At 43.2% G+C, this 19,026-nt stretch overlaps 1 protein-coding gene across 8 annotated transcripts in view; it reads right to left on the reverse strand.

The window, feature by feature from the left end:
• Nucleotides 1–354: 354 nt before the first annotated feature.
• ALDH18A1 (aldehyde dehydrogenase 18 family member A1) overlaps nt 355–19,026 on the reverse strand; it is a 28,940-nt gene continuing 10,268 nt past the window's right edge. For all 8 annotated transcript variants that reach the window (XM_071563303.1, XM_071563305.1, XM_071563306.1 and 5 more), the window contains 12 exons: nt 18,652–18,742; nt 16,965–17,089; nt 12,686–12,830; nt 11,001–11,074; nt 10,247–10,346; nt 8,967–9,187; nt 5,661–5,798; nt 5,361–5,556; nt 5,105–5,226; nt 2,585–2,771; nt 1,592–1,687; nt 355–1,138 (listed from right to left, as the gene is read on the reverse strand). In XM_071563303.1, the coding sequence (XP_071419404.1) occupies nt 957–1,138; nt 1,592–1,687; nt 2,585–2,771; nt 5,105–5,226; nt 5,361–5,556; nt 5,661–5,798; nt 8,967–9,187; nt 10,247–10,346; nt 11,001–11,074; nt 12,686–12,830; nt 16,965–17,089; nt 18,652–18,742 (1,677 nt within the window). In that variant the 3' untranslated portion in view covers nt 355–956. The remainder of the gene's footprint in view (nt 1,139–1,591; nt 1,688–2,584; nt 2,772–5,104; nt 5,227–5,360; nt 5,557–5,660; nt 5,799–8,966; nt 9,188–10,246; nt 10,347–11,000; nt 11,075–12,685; nt 12,831–16,964; nt 17,090–18,651; nt 18,743–19,026) is intronic.

Consider the following 19,026-nt stretch of genomic DNA (forward strand, 5'->3'; position numbering starts at 1 on the left):
TGGGGCAGCAAGCCCTGCCGAACCGAGAGAGGGATGGGACTGACTGCGGGGAGCAGCGCAGGGCGGGGAGGGGACAGACTGCGGGGAGGGGACAGACTGCGGGGAGGGGACAGACTGCGGGGAGCACCGCAGGGCGGGGAGGGGACAGACTGCGGGGAGGGGACAGACTGCGGGGAGCACCGCAGGGCACGAGCGGACACACTGAGGCCAGCGGGGAACTCTATGGCAAAGGGAACCGTTCCTATAGAGCCAGAGCTTCATTCCAGAGGCAGAATTGCTGTTGGAGGAGGGGTTGTGGAAGGTTGTTTTATATAAAATCAAAGAAAAAGAAACCTTAAGTACAAATAAATAAAATTCATGCAGCAGACAATTATGTTATTTATCTACAACAGTCAACGATACAAAGAATTAGATATAAAAGGTTTCTTGGTCAAAAGCTTACTATACATTTGGAACATTTGTCCCCCTATCTCATGAGTGATCAAATACTAAGAAACTAAGAGTAAAGCTTTCCAGCTTTTAAAAGCTGCCATGATCGTAAGTCTGAAGAAAAAACCCTCAAAACCAGAACTACTGAGTCTGTTTTCCGGAAGAGATACTTGAAAAAACCAAAGATTTATGGGAAAAAAATATGCTCCACCACCATGCATATTTGCTATTGGGAGCTCTGAGATAAAAAAAGAATGCAGCAAATAGTGAAATTCTTTCTTATGTTACCTGTATGATTTGAAGACATCTGTCTCTGGGAGAAGTGAGGTCATTTTGTAGCTAAGGAAACTCAAAAGGCGGAGGGGAAGCTCATGGGTGGGATCCTTTTGTATTAACTGCACTGCACAATAACCAAGACAATGCCCCTGAAGATGAAAACCAAACTCCTTCACCAGAGACTGCCTTGAGGCCTGGACACCTTCGGGAAATAATTATACCCCTGGACTTTACCTCCAACTGCAGTGTTCTTAGTTGGTATTTCTCTGAGGGAGTGGGAGACTCTCATGGAGATACTTCATGCTCCCATGCTCTGAGAAGTCAGAAACAACATGATTGTCCCCCCTCAACAACCACTTCGTAGTTAAGAGTCCTTCAATTCCCACTGGTCCACGTGCATGGATACGAGAAGTACTAATTCCCACTTCAGCACCTGTAGGAAACATTCAAAATAAAAGTAGTTAATCCTTTGATGATGTTCACTTCATACTCAACAGTTTTGCTCCTCTATGTCAAAAAGCCACCTGCCTTTCAGTGACCTGCCATTCTCTGCTTCCCTCAAAATGCCAGAAGTTGTGACCTGATATAAAAGTTAGAGGAGGTTAACAATGACCTTATAAATTGTAATGTTTATACTTCTGGCTGCTACAGAGTTACTTTAAGAAAGAAAGATGCAAGAGAGAGAGGCTGAACAGAGCTTCAAAGGATCCAAACCAACTTTGTGTGTCTAGGCTTCATCTTTTTGTGCAGTACCTTTCCTGAAAACCTTTCATTAGACAGTAGTAAGATAAGAGAGTAATCCTATCTTCCAGAGTTCATAGTGCCACACTCTTCACACACACCAGCAAATTCTGCAGTCACATCCCTGCAATATTTTCTCTCTTACCAAGTCCAAATCTGTAGCCATCAGAGAATCGGGTACTGGCATTCCAGAAAACACAAGCGCTGTCAACATGCTGGAGGAAGAACTCTGCTGTTTGCTCTGGGAAAGAGGCAGAGACAAAAATAAAATCCATTACATACAGAATGGTCATGTACTCCAATAAAACAATGTAAAACAGTGAACAGATGTAACAATACAACTTTCACGTGTAACTTTATCAGAAAGTATTTAAACAGCCTGAGCTATGCCATGCTCATTTATACCTCCTTCCCAGTATGCTTACCAAGCAGACACAACTGCAAATGTTAAAAACAAACTAGTGAAGACTAGAAGAAAGCAAAAGGTGTCTAATTTTAAATACATCCAGTCTAGAACCTTCAAAGAGGTATTTAGTTGTATGACTAAATGTTGTATGGGGAGAAAGAACAGCTGCCCCAAACCACGTTTGTCAGTTCAACTGAGACAGTTAAACTACAGAGTCAGCTCTCCATTAGTCTCAAACATGGAATTGTTCCAGATAATGAAAAATCCTAAACTCAACTGCGATTGCAGGTGATATTTGGGAACCACAATGCAGAAATGCCACATGCAAGTCTGTGAACTGCAAGTCATTGCCCTTAGTGACAAGACAACCATTTGAAATCAGTTCTATTTCCGGTACAGTCCCTACAAATCACTGGTGCACCAGGTCCTGTGGCAGTGGGTTATGGTATCAAACACATGCCTGTTAGTGACAGTCTGCTCAGTAGGAGGTTCAGGAACAGAAGCCTGCTTGACTCACACACTGGCCAGACACAGATCAACAGGACCTTACTGCAGCTGATTATCCTGAGTTCTGGGCTTGGTTTGGTTGGAGAGTCTCGGCACAGATCTAGTTATGTTTTGAACTGGCACAGACCCAAGAGAAGAACTACTGCAATGTAATTGGTTACATTAACACCAGGAATTGCAGTCAGACCAAAACAGTGGCTTAAGGAAAGGAGACTGGTCACTAACCATTCTCTGTGATAATAACATCTGTGTGAGAACTTCCATACTTGTGGATATGTTCAACAGCCTCTTGAACACTGTCTACCACCTCAATGCAGCACTCCAGGTCTCCATATTCCGTGCGCAGAGACTTCACTTCTGAAGGGCTAAACGTCAGGTAAGATGCAAACTTGGGGCCAGCGTGAATCCTCACCTGCAATACCAGAAACCAGAAACATTTTGTGCTACTGACCATTCCAGAGCCTTCCAGGTGAGGCTTCTTGTGATCTGTGAGAGACGGACAGCAGTCTCCTTGTGCTCTGTGTGAGATGGACAGCAGTCCTTGTGGTGCTGTGTCCTGGACTTGTAACTGCAACAGTGCTACAAACATACCAGTGCTGGGCTGTTGCTGAGCAGAGCTTGCACAGCATCAAGGCTTCCTCTTTTCCCCCCGACTCTGACGCGTGTAGAAAGAAGCTTGGGAGTGTGCAGGATGCTGGTAGGGGATACAGCCACGAGAGCTGACCAGAACTGACCAAAGGGGTATTCCATGCCAGACACTGTCACACTCAGCAATTCAAACTGAGAGGAGGGGGTTTGGAAAAAGATAAGCCATGCTCAGAGACTGGTTGGACATTGGTTTGCTTGTGGCAGACCACAGGCAATTAGCTTTGCCTCACTTGCAGGTGCTTTGGGGGCTGGTAGGGTTTTGGGTTTGGGCAGGGGGTGTTGGGGTTTTTTCCTCCTCTTCGTGCCCTTTCTCCTTCCTCTTTCCTTCACTTATCAATCTGTCTTTCAATCCACAAAGTTCCCTGCTCTAATTCTCTCCCCTTGTCCCACCTGGGGGAGGGCAGAGTAAAGCAAGCACCTGGATAGGGCTTGGCCACTGACTGGACTTAACCCACAACATGCAGTGTAAGAAAAATACGCCCATACTCGTAAAACTTGGCAGACTGGTGAATTAGCAACAGGGTCCAACAGCTGATATGCCAGGTTGGCTGCCTACCATGACAAATTGCTAACTCAGGACTCATTTCAAATCATTTAAAGCTCAGAAAGTTCTTGGGCAGGAGGACAGTACAACACTAGTGCTGGGAAAACAGCTAAAATAAAATGCAGCCAGCCTCGGTTTCAAGCAAGCAACTGCAATGCAGAAAATAACCAAAGGAATGCTTCCAACTTTGCACCTACTAAAGTTGAAGAAAAGCTTTTACCCTTTTATTTTGTGAATTGACACCAGCTCTCTCTGAAGCACATGTTTCAGACACCAAGAAGTTACTGGGTCCAAAACCAAGAAAACTCATACAGATATTTTTCATTTGGTATAAAGAAAATTTAACACAGTATCAACCTCTGAGTTTAATTATAGCACTGAGCCACCTGAACAACAAGGAATGATTTAGAATACATATGGCAGAGAAATCCTCATGCAAATGAAACATAAGAAAATTTGACAAGACAAACATAAATGGGAAGTAAGGCATAAATCTACTAAATTTGAAAGCTTTTAAGAAGGTATCTGTAAAACAGCATTTTCTTGTGCAACTATAAATTCCTTTAATTGCATAGTTCTGCCCACAATTTGCATGTTTCTGTTGTCAGGTCAGATTAGCCAGCGGTAATATCCCTCCCACTGGAGCTGGGTGGGTGAGTAGCAGTGGTAATGCACTAGTACTCACATTCCTCTCATCCAAAATCCAAACACCTACTCTGCACTTTATCCTTCCCAAAATCAAACTGAGTAAGACATCAAAAAAACCACTGAGAACTTGATCCTGGACTATTTATCAGCTTCTATTACTACAACCCTTTTAACATCATCAAAACATATGGCCTCTCTGTTTTACCTGCATTAATCACTGCCTGTATACTCTAAGTGTTAAATACAAATTGCTGTGTGAACACCCTTGATTTATGTGCAGTTCATACTATTTCATGGATATTTCTCTCCTGATGCATATCTGCTACCTTTACTGAAAAACCACTGCTCGTGTCTAGGCAACCCATTAGTATTACCGGCCTTTTGATGTTCCTTGGACATACTAGGAGGGAAAATGGGTGTGAGTAACAGGCAAACAAGAGGACAATTTAAGAAAACACATGGATGAAGCAAATTCAGAAAGGATAAAAAAGAGGAAGGGAATTCACCTGGGTAAGGAACTAAATTAATAGATTTGAGAAGGCCTTGCACCTGGGAGGTTAACAACAATTCAGCCAGAATTTGAAAGGGCAGAGAAAGGGTTGTGTACATATGCTCCACTACAGCAGATTATTTTTGCTATATAGAACTAAGTATTTGTATCCCAGTAATCACCTGTAGCTGTCCCGAATAAGCTACTTTGAAGCAATTTCTACAGAAAAACTTGATGTTGTGTGAAGCAAAGCTCTCCCTAAGTTCACTGACATGTACAAAGACACTTGCGGGTACTGAAGTGTTATGCCATCATAAAGCTAAACAGGACTACATCTGCCAGACCAAGTACTTCCAAAGTGTTAGGAAAAAACAAAAAAACCCCACAAAACACAACACACATATGAGTGACTAACCTGTTCTACTCTCAACATGTCTATGATCTGATCAAACAACGGGGTTCGCAGCAAGTCTCGATGAATTAAGAGAGTTTCCAGAGCATTACAGGCAGCAGGATATTCACACTTTGAGTCTCTGACTGAGGTTTAAGAGTAGATAATTGGTTACACAACATTCATGACAAAGACTTTGAACAGCATATTGCACTATAAATCACCGTAACTACATTGCATACTCCACACTTGAAGTTCAAGTCACCCTCTCACAGCTTACTTATCCGTGTGACCTTCTCAACGCTGGCATCCGTGTCCACGAACACATGGCAGATCCCTTCGCTGTGTCCCATCACTGGGATTCCCTTGGCAGCTTTCTGGATATTCCTGACCAGCTGCGATGAACCACGTGGGATGATCAGATCTATCAGCTTATCCAAACGGCAGAGATCTTCTACCTCCTCTCTCGTGTTCACCTGTGGGAGTTGCAACACCCACAGTTTACAGCTTCAACTCTCCAGTCTTGCCCATACTTTTTATACATACCAAAGGAATAGTTGGCTGAACTCTAGGCCCTTACCAGCTGCACTGCATCTTTGACTCCATGAATGGAGAGCGCTTCTTGGGTCAGATGATGGAGGATTTGATTGCTGTGGGCTGCCTCTTTCCCTCCTTTAAGTAATAAACCATTTCCACTGGCTATGGCCAAAGCAGACACCTGTCAAATGAGTTTATTAAACGGGAAAAAAACAACCTGAAATGTAATCTAGTTCACTGTCAGAATAATATCTACAAAATAAAACCAGAATTTTTAGTCCTATTGATTTACTCAATATTAATTTCCAGTTTTCCTTTCATGGCTCAAAAGAATCATTGCAAGTAACAGCACATTTAACTCCAGTGTTAGTGTTTCAGGAACAAACTTGAGTCTTCAGGTTACTATTGCCAGGGGGCGACTACAGTGGACAAGTCAGAGGAAACCCTGGACACAGGGCTTGATGAGAATTGGATAGCTGTGTGGGCAAACACCCCACGCAGAATAATTTTGGGAGCAAGACCTCCTGTCCTAATCGTTCCTGCAGAAACTGGCTAAGAAGCTCTTCCCATGAGCAGCAAGAGCATTTTCATCGTGCTGTTTAAAACAGAAGTCATAAATAAACAATTTTCCTAAGGCGGGGGGGGGAACCTTTGAGACAATAGGCCCAGTATCATCTTTGCTTTCATGTTTATCACCAGAAGAAACCAACTGGTATTGGTGCCCTTCTGTTTAAGATGGCATTTGAGTCCAGCAACACAATACATCTTTGTTCCTTTCTACCTAGGAGTATGTCAGACCTTATAAAGCTCTCTTCCAAGACTTATTTTACTTTTATATCCCTTATTGTCTTCTTCATCTCAATTTCATTCACAATGGCCTCACAATTCATCCACCTACTAAAAAAAATTAAAAAGCACATACTCCTTTGGAAAACAAAATCACTTCCTCTCCAGAACCTTTGAGAATGGACGAATGCAGCATTTGAGTTATTTTACTGCACTGCTATCTTTGGAGACAGATTATACATACCATTATCATCACCTCTATGTATCATCACCAACCCTACAGTCATTAGGATATCAATTGCAGCTGTTGAAATGTTGATGCCAAAATTAGCCAGGCTCACACCTATCAAGAGGTTACCTTAGTGGCACATTTTAGATGCTTGATTTAGAGAGAAAAATGTTAAACCCATCAGATATGTCTCTTCAGATCACCTCCTTTCCCCTTCTAATACCAAATGAGTAATAACAATCAAAATGCTTGATATTCTACCTCATTTGAGAAGAATATTGAAAAATAGGAAACACTTTAGAAAAACACACTGAAGTGTAATAGTCTATGAAGTCTATAGACAATTGTGTGTCTAACTGATATATATAACTAGACACTAAAAAGCAGTCTGATTGTATCTGCCTCTCCAGACCAGTATCTCAAGGGAAAACTAAACAAATAAGCTTATTTAAATAAAAAGGCATAAGATTACAAGAAAGGTTTTGATCTGGTTTGAAAAAACGAAATACCAAGAATTAAGACACAAAAATAAAAAACTTTGTGACTAGAACACAAGATAAGGGGTTTCAAAATTATTTGGTCTCTTCAAAGTATAGTAGAGCGTGACTGTATTTCTGAGCAACAATTGGATTTGGTGCAATCTGTAGGAAGCAGGCTGTAAAGGATGTTCACAGTTTGGCTCTGTAAGTATTAGGGCCAAACATGTTATTTGTATATGCTCATTAGAAGCTTATTAAGTCTTAACCCAAACAAGCATGAGATGCAGGAGTAAACTCAGAGGAGGGACTGCTCATCTGCACTCAGAGACCATCCCACTACCAGGTACAGCATGGACAGAAACCACGCAATTCAAACGCAGAGGAATCAGAGATGATCCCCTGAAGCTGCATCAGAGAACCTGGTGCGAGTTAACAAGGACAGGAGGCTGGCAGGAAGCAAAGCAACCACCAAGACAAACCATTCCAAGTCTGTAAAACAAAGCAGGGGAAGGGGAGCCAGCAGGAGTCAGTGCCATTTAAGGTTTCCCATACAGGAAAAAGAAAGGAGGAGACATCAGCTATGCAAGCCAGGACATCTGGGGCAAAGTGCAAAAAGATAGACAGAATAGAATTCAAGAAGGTAACACTGGTTATCTGTGATGAACAGAGTTGGCAGTAGGAGCAAATAATGGCAGACAAAGATCAGTGCCTTTTCATTCCACAGGAACTCCTTTCCAGTGTGAAATGGGGACCACTCACAAAATTCAGACATGAAGTACCAAACTGTCCCCTGGTTGAGTCTCACTTCCTTTTAAAGTGCCTGTACTCATCACTTTCTCCTCAAACACCTGCTCATATGTCAGAGAAATCCTCAATCAATCTTCCTAGACACATAATGTTAATTTTTAGAAAACAAGATCAGGAGTGCCTCTGCAAACATTAGTTCTGCACCCATATTTTCATGCATTATAACAGCATTTACTCAAAGCAATACCTCCACACAGCACTGCAGAGAAAGGTATTTGCCTTTAAGATACCTGCCCTATTCCTGGCACAAATGACAACCATTTAAAATATACCATTCGAGATTTTCACTACCCTTTCCAGCAACTTCAGTACTTAAGAACTTAGAACACTATTCTTCCCCACACCCATCTCCCTATCACTGAGTAAAAGCCAACATTCACTGCACACAAGCCACAGCAGTACAGAACACACCTCTCAAAGCCTGGAACCCCTGTGCTTTCTGTGCTCAGCCTTCTTCAATTTTTTTTAATCATGTATTCCTAACAGCTACTGTTAATTCCTAGCACCTGCCCTAGCCAGTTCCTGGTGAACTCCAGCCTGCAGTTCAGGTGTGTACAGCATGGACACTGAAAATCAACACATGTTGGGAGGAGTCCCCCAAGCTGTGAGTTGGCCATGGAACACACATTTGTTTAGAACACGCGGGACCTGCACCATCTGAATGTAAGATAACTCTTTCTGTATCTCAGGTTTAAAAAAACCCCTCTCCCCTCCCCCAAAGAAACCCCCAAACCAACCAACCAACAACCAAAAAAACCCAAAACAAAAAAACAACCAAACATAAAAAAAACAGCTCCCTCCACCTCTCAAAAAACCCAACAACAAAAAGCCCTAGGCCTGATTAACTGAACACTGCAGGAGCAAGTTCTGAAAATACCTCTGCAGAAAATACAGGGATGCCAATAAAATCACCAAATCTGTAGGAGAATCCAAGCAAGAGTCCTTTGAAGGAAGACTTCTCTCAGTCTCTCAATTGCTTACCAGCAGAAATACCCTTTGTTCCATCACCAAAGAATTCCCAGCAGTGCAACCTGCCCGCCTCACATACCTGTGGAAGACAGTCGGGCCGAGACTCGAAGATGACGAGGAGGACACCAATGGGCACTGTCACCTGCTCCAGCTCCAGGGCCTTTGCTATCCGTGTTCTGCGGATGACGCGGCCCACGCTGTCCTGCGAGGACGCTGCGATCTGGCGCAGACCGATGGCCAAACTGTTCAGCTTTGACGTGGACAGACTCAGGCGTTTCAGCAAAGGAAGGGCCAATCTCCCTAAAAGAAAGAAAAAGTTGTGCTGGAGATAGACTGGTCTGTATAGGCTCAGGCAAAAGTGACTTAAGCAAGTGCTGAACCTCAGGAAAAATCACATATTTCTCACACCTTATCAAGCAATGTCCCTGAGACAAAAAATGCACAGCATTAAATTTGGTAGTCACAATAAAACCACTCAAATATGACAGCGTTTTCACCCCCACATTTTCACTTAATCCAGTTTAAGTGCTTTGTACATGAAGCAACAGTAACATCTACAAAGATAAGGTTTGTCCTATTTCAAGTACTGTTGCATGTCTGACTTTCTTACCAATTTCTACCCTTGCGGTATTTCTGGAAGGTCTGGGCAGTAATTTCACAATCAGAAATGACAAAGCAGAGACATGCACAGCACTCCTGTGAGACTGGGCAAGAATTGCCGGAATTTTCTCGTCTAAGCACATTTAGACACTAAGTTAACCCAGCAATGTCCTCTAAAATACTCCAGGCAGTAAAAAACAGTTCCCTGGTATCTTCCACAGGGTATTACAATTCATGATGTGTCCTTTTCATCTATTTGCTATGCCACGTACACGTCTCAATTCCAGCTTCTCAATGAATGCATCCATCTAACACAGAAGAATGGCTTAATCCAAGCCACCCAGACAGAACCTTCCTCATTCAGAAGTGGGACACAGTTCTCTTTGAAGAACATCAGTTTAAGTGTAGAGATGACAGATTTCCCCTCAGGAGCCAAACATTACCTTAACCACCCCATAAAATACTCACTCTATGCATGACAGTAACAGAGATATTTGTTCTATTAATTTTTATTTTTTTTTTACAATACACTGCTTGGTATTTTGCAGGGCCTCAGTATCTTCTCTGACAAAAGCACTTGTTTTATGTAATAAAGGAAGCTGCAGCTGTTTACACTGACAAGCTCTCAAACCCCTTGGTTCAATGATCTGTGCCAGCCTTGATACCCAGCCCCAGGTGACAGAAGGTTCTAGTTCTGCTCATTTGTCTTGAGGCCCAGAGACATCAAGATGATACTACTACTAGGATTTGAAATATTACCTTTATTTTCAGCCTCTTCTAAGTCCTTTTTGTTTGCCAAGAGAATTTCTTCTCTCTGGTCAGTCAGTAAGTCAGCAAGACGATAAATAACCTCTGCTCTCTGGAAGAGAAAACAGTTTCTGAACTGACTTCTCACACAAAGTCTCAGCTGTTTGACATCTGGGCCCTAGCATCCATTTATGCCAACATATCCTGTCACTCTCAACTCTCCCAGTGCTTGGTCAGCTGATTTCTCCAGCCTGTATCATATTGAAAAATAAGACTGAACGCTGCTTCAGCCTTTACTTTGCTTTTTATTATCTTGCTTTCCAGGCCCAGTGTTCTTCACCAAACTCATATACTCTTTCTTTAGGAGCACCTTGTGCCACATCTTGCCTGCCCAGCTTCAGAGCAGCAACTGCCTACAGCTCTGCTTTTGCATGGATGTTGTATGCTGAACTCCACACAGGAGTCAAAGGCACAAGTTACTCCAGTCAGTTCTTCAGCACCTCTAACCACAATTAATTTCTCTGCACTATTTGACGCTCTCAGAAATGTTATAAACCCCACGTGGAACCATGTTTTACTTCACAACCCCAAGGTGCTTTATCTTTTTGCTTTTCTCATCTCTAAGCATGCTACGACACAAACGACAGACCCGGCACACGAAGAACAGATTCTTCTCCCAAGGGGCACACTTATGTTATGAATCTGTGTTATAAAACTTGCCACACATGCACAGTCTTAACAAGTTGGTACCATATTGTTCTGTCACCTGTTCAGGCTGTAGAGCTGCCAGAGTCCTGCCACCAGCTCGGGCCATCTCAGCCTGCTGTTCTACTGTAGGGCCTGCAAAAAATCCCCAAACCATGACACACAAAGTAACAGCATATGAAGAAGTGAACACTAGGCCTTCCATCTTCCCATTCTTTGCTCAGAGCAAGAAAGCAGGTACAGTCTTAAACAAACAAATTCAAGAAAACAGTTACATGGTAAACCAAAAAAATCTGTACCTGACACAAAAATACTGCTGTGGTCCCTGTGTAAAGAGTCACCACAGAGATTCTCTCTCTGTGTCAGAGGCAAGTGTGCACCATGCATCAAAAACACTGGACAAAGGGCAAAAGAACAGGGTATGTCTCAAGGCATAGTGGGCTTCTGAAAGAAGGGAGGCAAACTTTGAAAAGCTTAAATATCACGCTGAGGAATGTATGTACAGGAACATATGAACAATAATGGCAGCCAAAGCCCAATTCTGTAACAGCTCACAGAAAAATTGCTTTCCCTCTGTCTCTCCTTGTACGCATTTTAGAATAAAGTTGCTGAAATGATATGAAACGAGTCATTTACATTTCTGTTTCAAAACAAGTCATCATGTTCAGGCAGCATTTCCCCAGGAGTTCACAAGTAACTCACAGATAAACTAAGTCATGATTTTTAACTCCTGAAATGGCCTGTAAACCAGATAACTTCAAGTTCATAAATACAACCCAATTTCCATTTGAAGAAGGGTCCCATGGAAATCACCAGAGTAGGAATTCCAACGTTATGGAACATATAGAGAGGTGTAGTGGCAAGTGTAAGAAAAGAACTTGCAGACACGTGATTAATTAGACTTACTTTAGACATGTTAAAACATCTTTTTAAGGTGATGTCATACTGTACAAAGTATGGCATTTTTTGGTGTTCTTTGAGAAAAATGATATGTAAGCAGATATGTATGGCCAAACTGCGAACGCAGGTTTGGGCAGGGCTGTCCCCACGGGCCCTTCCAGCCTGCGCAGTGGATTTCAGGTGAGGCTCAGCGTGCACAGAACTGGCCCCACCGTTTCAGTCCTGAGGTTCATCTGCCACGGCCGAGCGAGCTTGGACAGTGACAGTGAAGTCCTCAGGACTAGAACCTACAGCACCCGGCATTGCCCAGGAGGGCTCCCATCCAAGTACTGATCCGGGGCTGACCCTGCTGAGCTTCCAAGATCTGACGGGATCGGATGTCAGGGAGGCATTTAACTGAGATATAAGATATATAAGCAGATATAGTTGATTTCTAATGGTTACTTGAATTTACAAAGCATGTTTCTTGGAAGAGAGAATAGGAGTAAACACCACAGAGACTTCAGCTGTTTGCTGAGTTTCTAAGTCACTTGGAGTGGGGTCACAAGATTGAAAGCTTTACTGCTGATACAAATTTATTATAGTGGGACTAACCAAAAAGGCTCTTGACTACAGTGACAAAGGGTTCAATGGATGATTTGACACCTTCATGCAAGAAATCTATTAAGGATTACTATACACAAAGAAATTCACTTGGCTTAAAATGCAAGCCAAAAGTACCACTTCACATTTGTCCCATTCTGCAAAGGTCACAAAGGGAACAAGAGCAAGGAATTCAACATTTCCTATCCTTATTCTTCAGGAAATCTCTACAGCTCTCAATGTACACATTATCTCTGTACTCACCTGCAGGTTTTACCTCTGAAAAAAAAGTTCCAACTTTTTTCCCTTCCACAATATCTGTGATGACATGACCTGAGATCTTTGGGTGGGTTCCATTTGCAATCACTACAGAGGTGCCCCCTTGGAGAGCCCACAGAGCTGCTTTCACCTACAGCAAAGGATAGAGACAGTTCCAAGAAATTCACTTGTTATTTGAGTCATCACTCACAAGACTTCTTGGGCCACTCTGATCCCCAGACTGATCACCTGTGCTTTCAAAGAGCATTCAACACAGTTCAGGAATTTCCATAATGCAGCACTGAATGAGATCATGTGTTTGCACTTTACCCTCCCTTCCTTAACCAGCTGCCCCTTTATAAGCATACTTCGAATTTTCCTAACAGTCTGCTTTTCTCAAGACTTCTGCAAGGGCACATTGGTCATATATTCTTTCTCACCGTTACCTTATGTTGAAAGTTCCTGTCAGTCTTCGAAGAAACCCAAATTTCTCTTTTGAAAATATTCTGTTGCCATTTTTTCTGACATTGATTAGCTATGATGGATTAGCTAAATCCACTTTAAGTGACCACGTGATATTACTGCAGAGCACTGTTCTTGCTCCTGTGCTGGCCCTTACGGTATATTGAAATATTACTCAATACCATGGGCTGTCTGCATTCCTCCCTTGAAGTCCGAGCAGTCTAAGCACTCCTTGATGGTCTGATTAAGATGTAGAGGTGTTGTCATTGCTTATACACCTCTGCTGAAGCGACAAAGTTTGCTGAAGGGTTACTCAGGTTTCCACACAAAGTTTTTACCTACTTCTTTCCTCTTCAGCTTCTTACTGGATTTTTTCCTTACTTGATTCAACACTTTGCTTGGGAGTACACCTACTATCTTGATAGTTGTTTCTTTTGGTAGGGTCTATTTGAAGGCTTCACACTTTTTCAGTTCTGAATTATATGCTTTTTATTTGGCATTCTTCCCCTCTTTGTTGTTATTTTGGAGGATTCAAAAAGCGTAACATCTAGGAATGATCTTCAAAGGCCAGGACTGCACTGCACTGAGCAATGTACAGAATCAAAGCATGTAACACAGGCTGCATCCCTGAGCTGAGGCCAATGGGGTGAGTTCCACAAGGCCCAGTGCTGGGTCCTGCCCCTGGGTCACCACAACCCCATGGACGCTCCAGGCTGGGGCAGAGGGGCTGGAAAGCTGGGAAAGGCCCTGGGGGGCTGTGGCAGGGGCTGGGCATGAGCCCAGGTGTGCCCAGGGGGGCAAGAGGCCAATGGCCCCTGGGCTATGCAAGCCCCAGTGTGGGCACAGCCCCAGGGCAGGGACTGTCCCTGTGCTGGGGCAGTTCTGGGACCCTCAGACAGGAGAGACACTGAGGGGCTGGAGCGTGTGCAGGGCAGGGAGTGGAGCTGGGAAGGGGCTGGAGCAGCAGGAGGGGGGCTCAGCCTGGAGAAAAGAAGGCTCAGGGGGCCTCTGCAAGCCCTGCCAGGAGGAGGGAGCAAGGGGGGGTCGGGCTCTGCTCCAGGGCACAGGGACAGGAGGAGAGGGCACAGCCTCAGGCTGGGCCAGGGCGGGCAGAGGCAGGTGAATATTGAGATAAATTTCTTCACTGAAATGTGTGGTCAGGCATTGGAAGGGGCTGTCCAGGGCAGTGGACCATCCCTGAAGGTGTTCAAAACATGTGTGGATGTGGCACTTGGGGATATGGTTTAGTGGTGAACACAGCCAGTAGAGGTCTTTTCCATCTTTCTTGATTCTATGATTCTAAATGATCTAAGGCAAGAAGACAGAACAATCTTACGTCCACAGACAGATGGAACTGAAATCCACACCACCACCAACCCCTGTGCAGTAAAAGCTGTCATGGAGGGTGGGTGGGGAGGCAGGCACCATGACCGACAAGAGCTCTACGAAATTTAGGGGCAGTGTCTTTGTAGGCATTACCCTTATATGAAGGGAAACATGTTCCTTTCCTGAACTTCAGTGTGGGAAAACTGAAATTTGCTTAGTCCTTCTATAGAATATTAAATTTACAGAAGGATTATATTATTAGTAAATTATCTTTTGAAATGCCAAGGTACTGATTAGTCCTAATATTAGTCTCTTTCCACACACTTGAGCCATTGCTTAAGACATCTCAGTATGATTTCTCTAAAATTTACCCTCCTTCAACATTTCATTGGTTCATGCCAAAATAAAAACCCCACAAACTCAAATCCCACATGCTACCTGTGGAAGAGGTACTGCCTGTGATTTCCTTAATTTCCTATCCCAATCAAAATATGGGCAACATTATCCACTACTATACTTAATTATGTGTCATTTGTTTAACTGCAAAAGCTTCGCTGCTTCCTCACTTCTGTGCTTCCCAAAGATGGTTCTACAATTTGGTATTACAGTCCCTGTTCACTGTGAGTGTCAGACAGGCCTGTCACATCAAACTCGACTACCAGAAGATCATCAACTGCTTCATTTTTTGCTCAAATTTCATTCTGATAATCGAGATTTGGTATTTGAGCCACCATCTGTATTCTATTACTGATGTTACAGTTTTCCAAAAATATCAGCCACTTCTCCACTGTAACAAATTTTTGTTACAACACCTGCACCAAGATTTGCCTCTATATGACTCAGACTTAAGGACACCGAATAACAGATTATTTTTCAATAAAAGTACTCTCTGACCTTGGCACCTTTCCCTTCAATACCTGGAACCATTTAAACTATTGTAGAAGCCAGATAAGCAGAAGGAGTTTCTGAATAAGCTCTGCAGAACCCATAGTTAGAAATGCCTCCTCCTTCTGCCACCTTCCAGTCCATGCTTGAACACTGAAGTGTGCTTTATCTGATTCTTCAGAAAAAGAAATATACACTAAGACTGGTGAAGAATTTTACTTTGATCTTTTCCTGCTTTGTCAAAATCTACTTCAATTTTTACAGATAACTTTCCGTTATCCACACTACGGAAACCTGCAATTAATCCCACGGGAGTGCATCTCTCAAGACTCAGAGAGATGTGTTGAAGTCCCACACCACACCCATGTCCATGTACTCACAGCAATGAACACTGACAGCAAAAGACTGTACACAGCACTAAAAATCGCCAGCTCTCCCACCTCTACTAATCTTGCATTCAAAACCAGAAGTATCTTGGTCTCCACCAATATATCCTTCGGAAGCAAACGGTACATGTACAAACTTGAAATGGAGAGGGAGGTACCACATCAGATTTAAGTGACAGAGATTCCCAAAGTCTTTGGATTATCACATAAGAAAGAACTGAGGACTGATTCTTATTTTAATTTAAGCCAACAGCTAATACAGTTCCAATGTCACATTTTACAAACTACTGGAATGTAATTCATTAATTGCTCTCTTCAATTCAAATGGACCTAGAAGAAAAGCTAAGGAACTCATATGCCCATTCCAGGATACTCAGAAAATAGCTGAGGCTGGAAAGGATCTCTGGTGATCGTAGTTCAACCACCTGCTCAAAGCAGTGTCAACTACAGCAAGTTACTCAAGACACTGCCTAGTCAGGTTTTGAACATCTCCAGACACAGAGCATCCATAGGCTCTCTTGGCAACCTGCTGCAGTGCAGCAAGCTCACTGTAAAATTCTTATATTTCAATTTAGGTACTTGTATTTCAGTCTATGCCCATGGCATCTTGTCTGTTCCCTGGATACCACTGAAAATAATCTGGTTGTCCTCTTTACACCCTCCCTTGCATTTATAAACAAAACTGCTCTTTTCCAGTGTAAACAGTCCTAGCCTGCAGGCTCTCCCCGTGTGACAGATGCTCCAATTCTTTAATCCTATCCATGGCTCTCCAGTGGTTTCACTGTCACAGGCCACATCCCTCTGGTACTGCAGTGGCCAGGACCAGACATAACTCTACAGACATGGTCTCAACTAGCACTAAGGAGATGAAAACAGTAATTTCCTGCTGACTTTGCTCCTTTCTAATGCAACCCAGGATGCTGTTTGGGCTGCTTTGCCCAAAGGGCATATTGCTGGTTCATGTTTGATTTGGTGTCTCTCAGGTCCCCTCTGTCCTCTCCACTGAACCTGCCTTCAAGGCAATCACTTCCCCAGCCCATACCAGTGACTGGGTCTGCTCCTCTCTGGCCACAGGACGCAGCATTTCCTGGTACTGAACTTATAAGGTCCTGCCTGCCCATTTCTGCAGCCTGTTAAGATCCACCTGGACAGCTGCACAAAGCACAATCATCTCATCCAGCTCCCTTTTCCTTCCCAAACCCAAAACAAACATTCCATATTTCTACCTTGGCTTCCATGCCACCCATTCCCACTCGTGATTTGGTTCCAAATGTTACAGACTGCTGGTCGCCTGGGTAGAATATATCAATGAGCTTTGCATCATCAGATCCTGGAGGGCTGTCAAAGAGTCCTGAAACAAATAACAAAAGCCAGTGATATACCCTCATGTCCAAAGCTCATACATGAAAAAGAAAAAAAACCAGGAAAACAAACATGAGGCTAAAACGCTGTATTCCACATTAAAGGATTGAAAACTTCCACTGAACCCTGCTTTTTGTGGGACTGAAAGCACAAAACACTCCACCAGCAGTCTCGAGAAGTACAGGTTTATTGAAAGCCTAACAAATTAAGCAAAAACTCACATGCTGAATAGCACCATGCAAGCTGGGAGGTGGTGACATTTGGTTGGGGCTAGAGAGACAGTTTACAGCTGTTGTATGTTCAGCATCAGGGCTTACATACACAAGCCCCCAGCTGAAAAGACAAAGGACAGTCCTCCTCACCAAAGCCTCAGATGATATTCTTGAATGCTGGATTCTACAGTGAGAAACTGGGCAATTCAGAAACATGTAAAAAGGGTTCAGAATTTTGCTAAGAAGGAACACAACATTACAGAGACATGCTACTAATATTTTTTTAAAATCAAATAATTTTCTGTAACTATGTTTGGAGTTGAATGACCCTTTAGTTTACCTGACACATTAAACTTGAACTGTACAACCACATTTCCCAGAAATTCTATGTGAAGAAGTACTGCCACAAACTAGAGGACACAACTGCAGACTATCTGTGTCCTTCTTGATAGCTTGGGAAGGAGAGGACACACATCTTCCCATAAATAAGATGTCACACTGAGTGAATAAGCTTGCAGGATGGCTGTGCTGCAAGTTATTTTTTTAAAAGCTGTTTTGACTATTGCTTTTATGAGTTGTTCACAGACAGTCATTTCAACTAGAATCAGCACGAAACCTGGCTGAATCTGCTAAAAGAAACTGAGTTTATGGAAGGACACCTCCTTCTTTGTCAGTCCAGGATCCACTGAAAGAAACCCATCTGGAGAAGATGAAAAGACTGACTTGGGTGATGCGGTCCGCCCTGATGTGAAACTGCAGCCACCACCCTCCTCTCTCCAGAAAACAAGTTCAACATCCACAGGTAAGAGGCATATGTCACAAGAGCACAGCTCAGAAGACAGAGCAGTGTAAGCGAAAAGCCTGAGACAGAAAAAGCTTGGAAGATTCAGGTATTTGGAAAGCAATGATCAGGACTTGTGCTGGTAACTCCCTAAAAGACAGAACCTGCTGCCAGAAGAAACAAACTACTGTAGAATGGTATTTGGTTTATACTCCTGATTCTAGACACAGCCTTTATCCTGCAGAGTGCTCCTGACTGTCATACAACTCTAGAAGCTGACAGAAGTACCACAGTACACGTGGCATTCTGGATTCTGAACAAGTCTCAGGTTCACAGGCATCCTCACCCACACACATTCAACAGTGAGATCAACAGCCTTTGGCTATGCCACACCATCAGCACGGGGTACAGGTCTTAAGGAGTTAAGAAGTATGTTGCAATTGTTCCCATAAAGAGATGAGCTGAAGAGATCAGTAAAATATGAAAAGAGGTTGGTATGACAATCTGATGTAAAATTCCACTTCGACTAAAGAGAAAGTAGAGAAATTACTGACAAACCTTCTACGTCTGAGAGGACAATCAGGAGATCAGTTTTCATTTCCACGGCTAATCGTGCTGCCAGGCTGTCGTTGTCCTTCACACTGATCACCTGCAATGCACATGCTCAGCAGCAGCACTGGAGAACGGGAGGAGCTAAGAAACATTTGGTGGCATTATACAAAAGCAAGTTACCTCAGCACTAACAAGGCCTCCTGCACTACTTTGTTCACACCCACTGGAACTTCTAAGGTGATCTTTGTGTGAAAGCACATCTGCTTTTGGAATGCAGTAAAGCAATACCAAAATGACAAGCAGTGGGATCAGTATCTGCATTCTCCACCTCGGTGCCCAGGGACAGGGCAAGAGGCACTAACTGACCCTGCTTTAAGCAGG

Source organism: Pithys albifrons, chromosome 9 (assembly GCF_047495875.1).
Source record: "Pithys albifrons albifrons isolate INPA30051 chromosome 9, PitAlb_v1, whole genome shotgun sequence".
Taxonomy (NCBI): domain Eukaryota; kingdom Metazoa; phylum Chordata; class Aves; order Passeriformes; family Thamnophilidae; genus Pithys; species Pithys albifrons.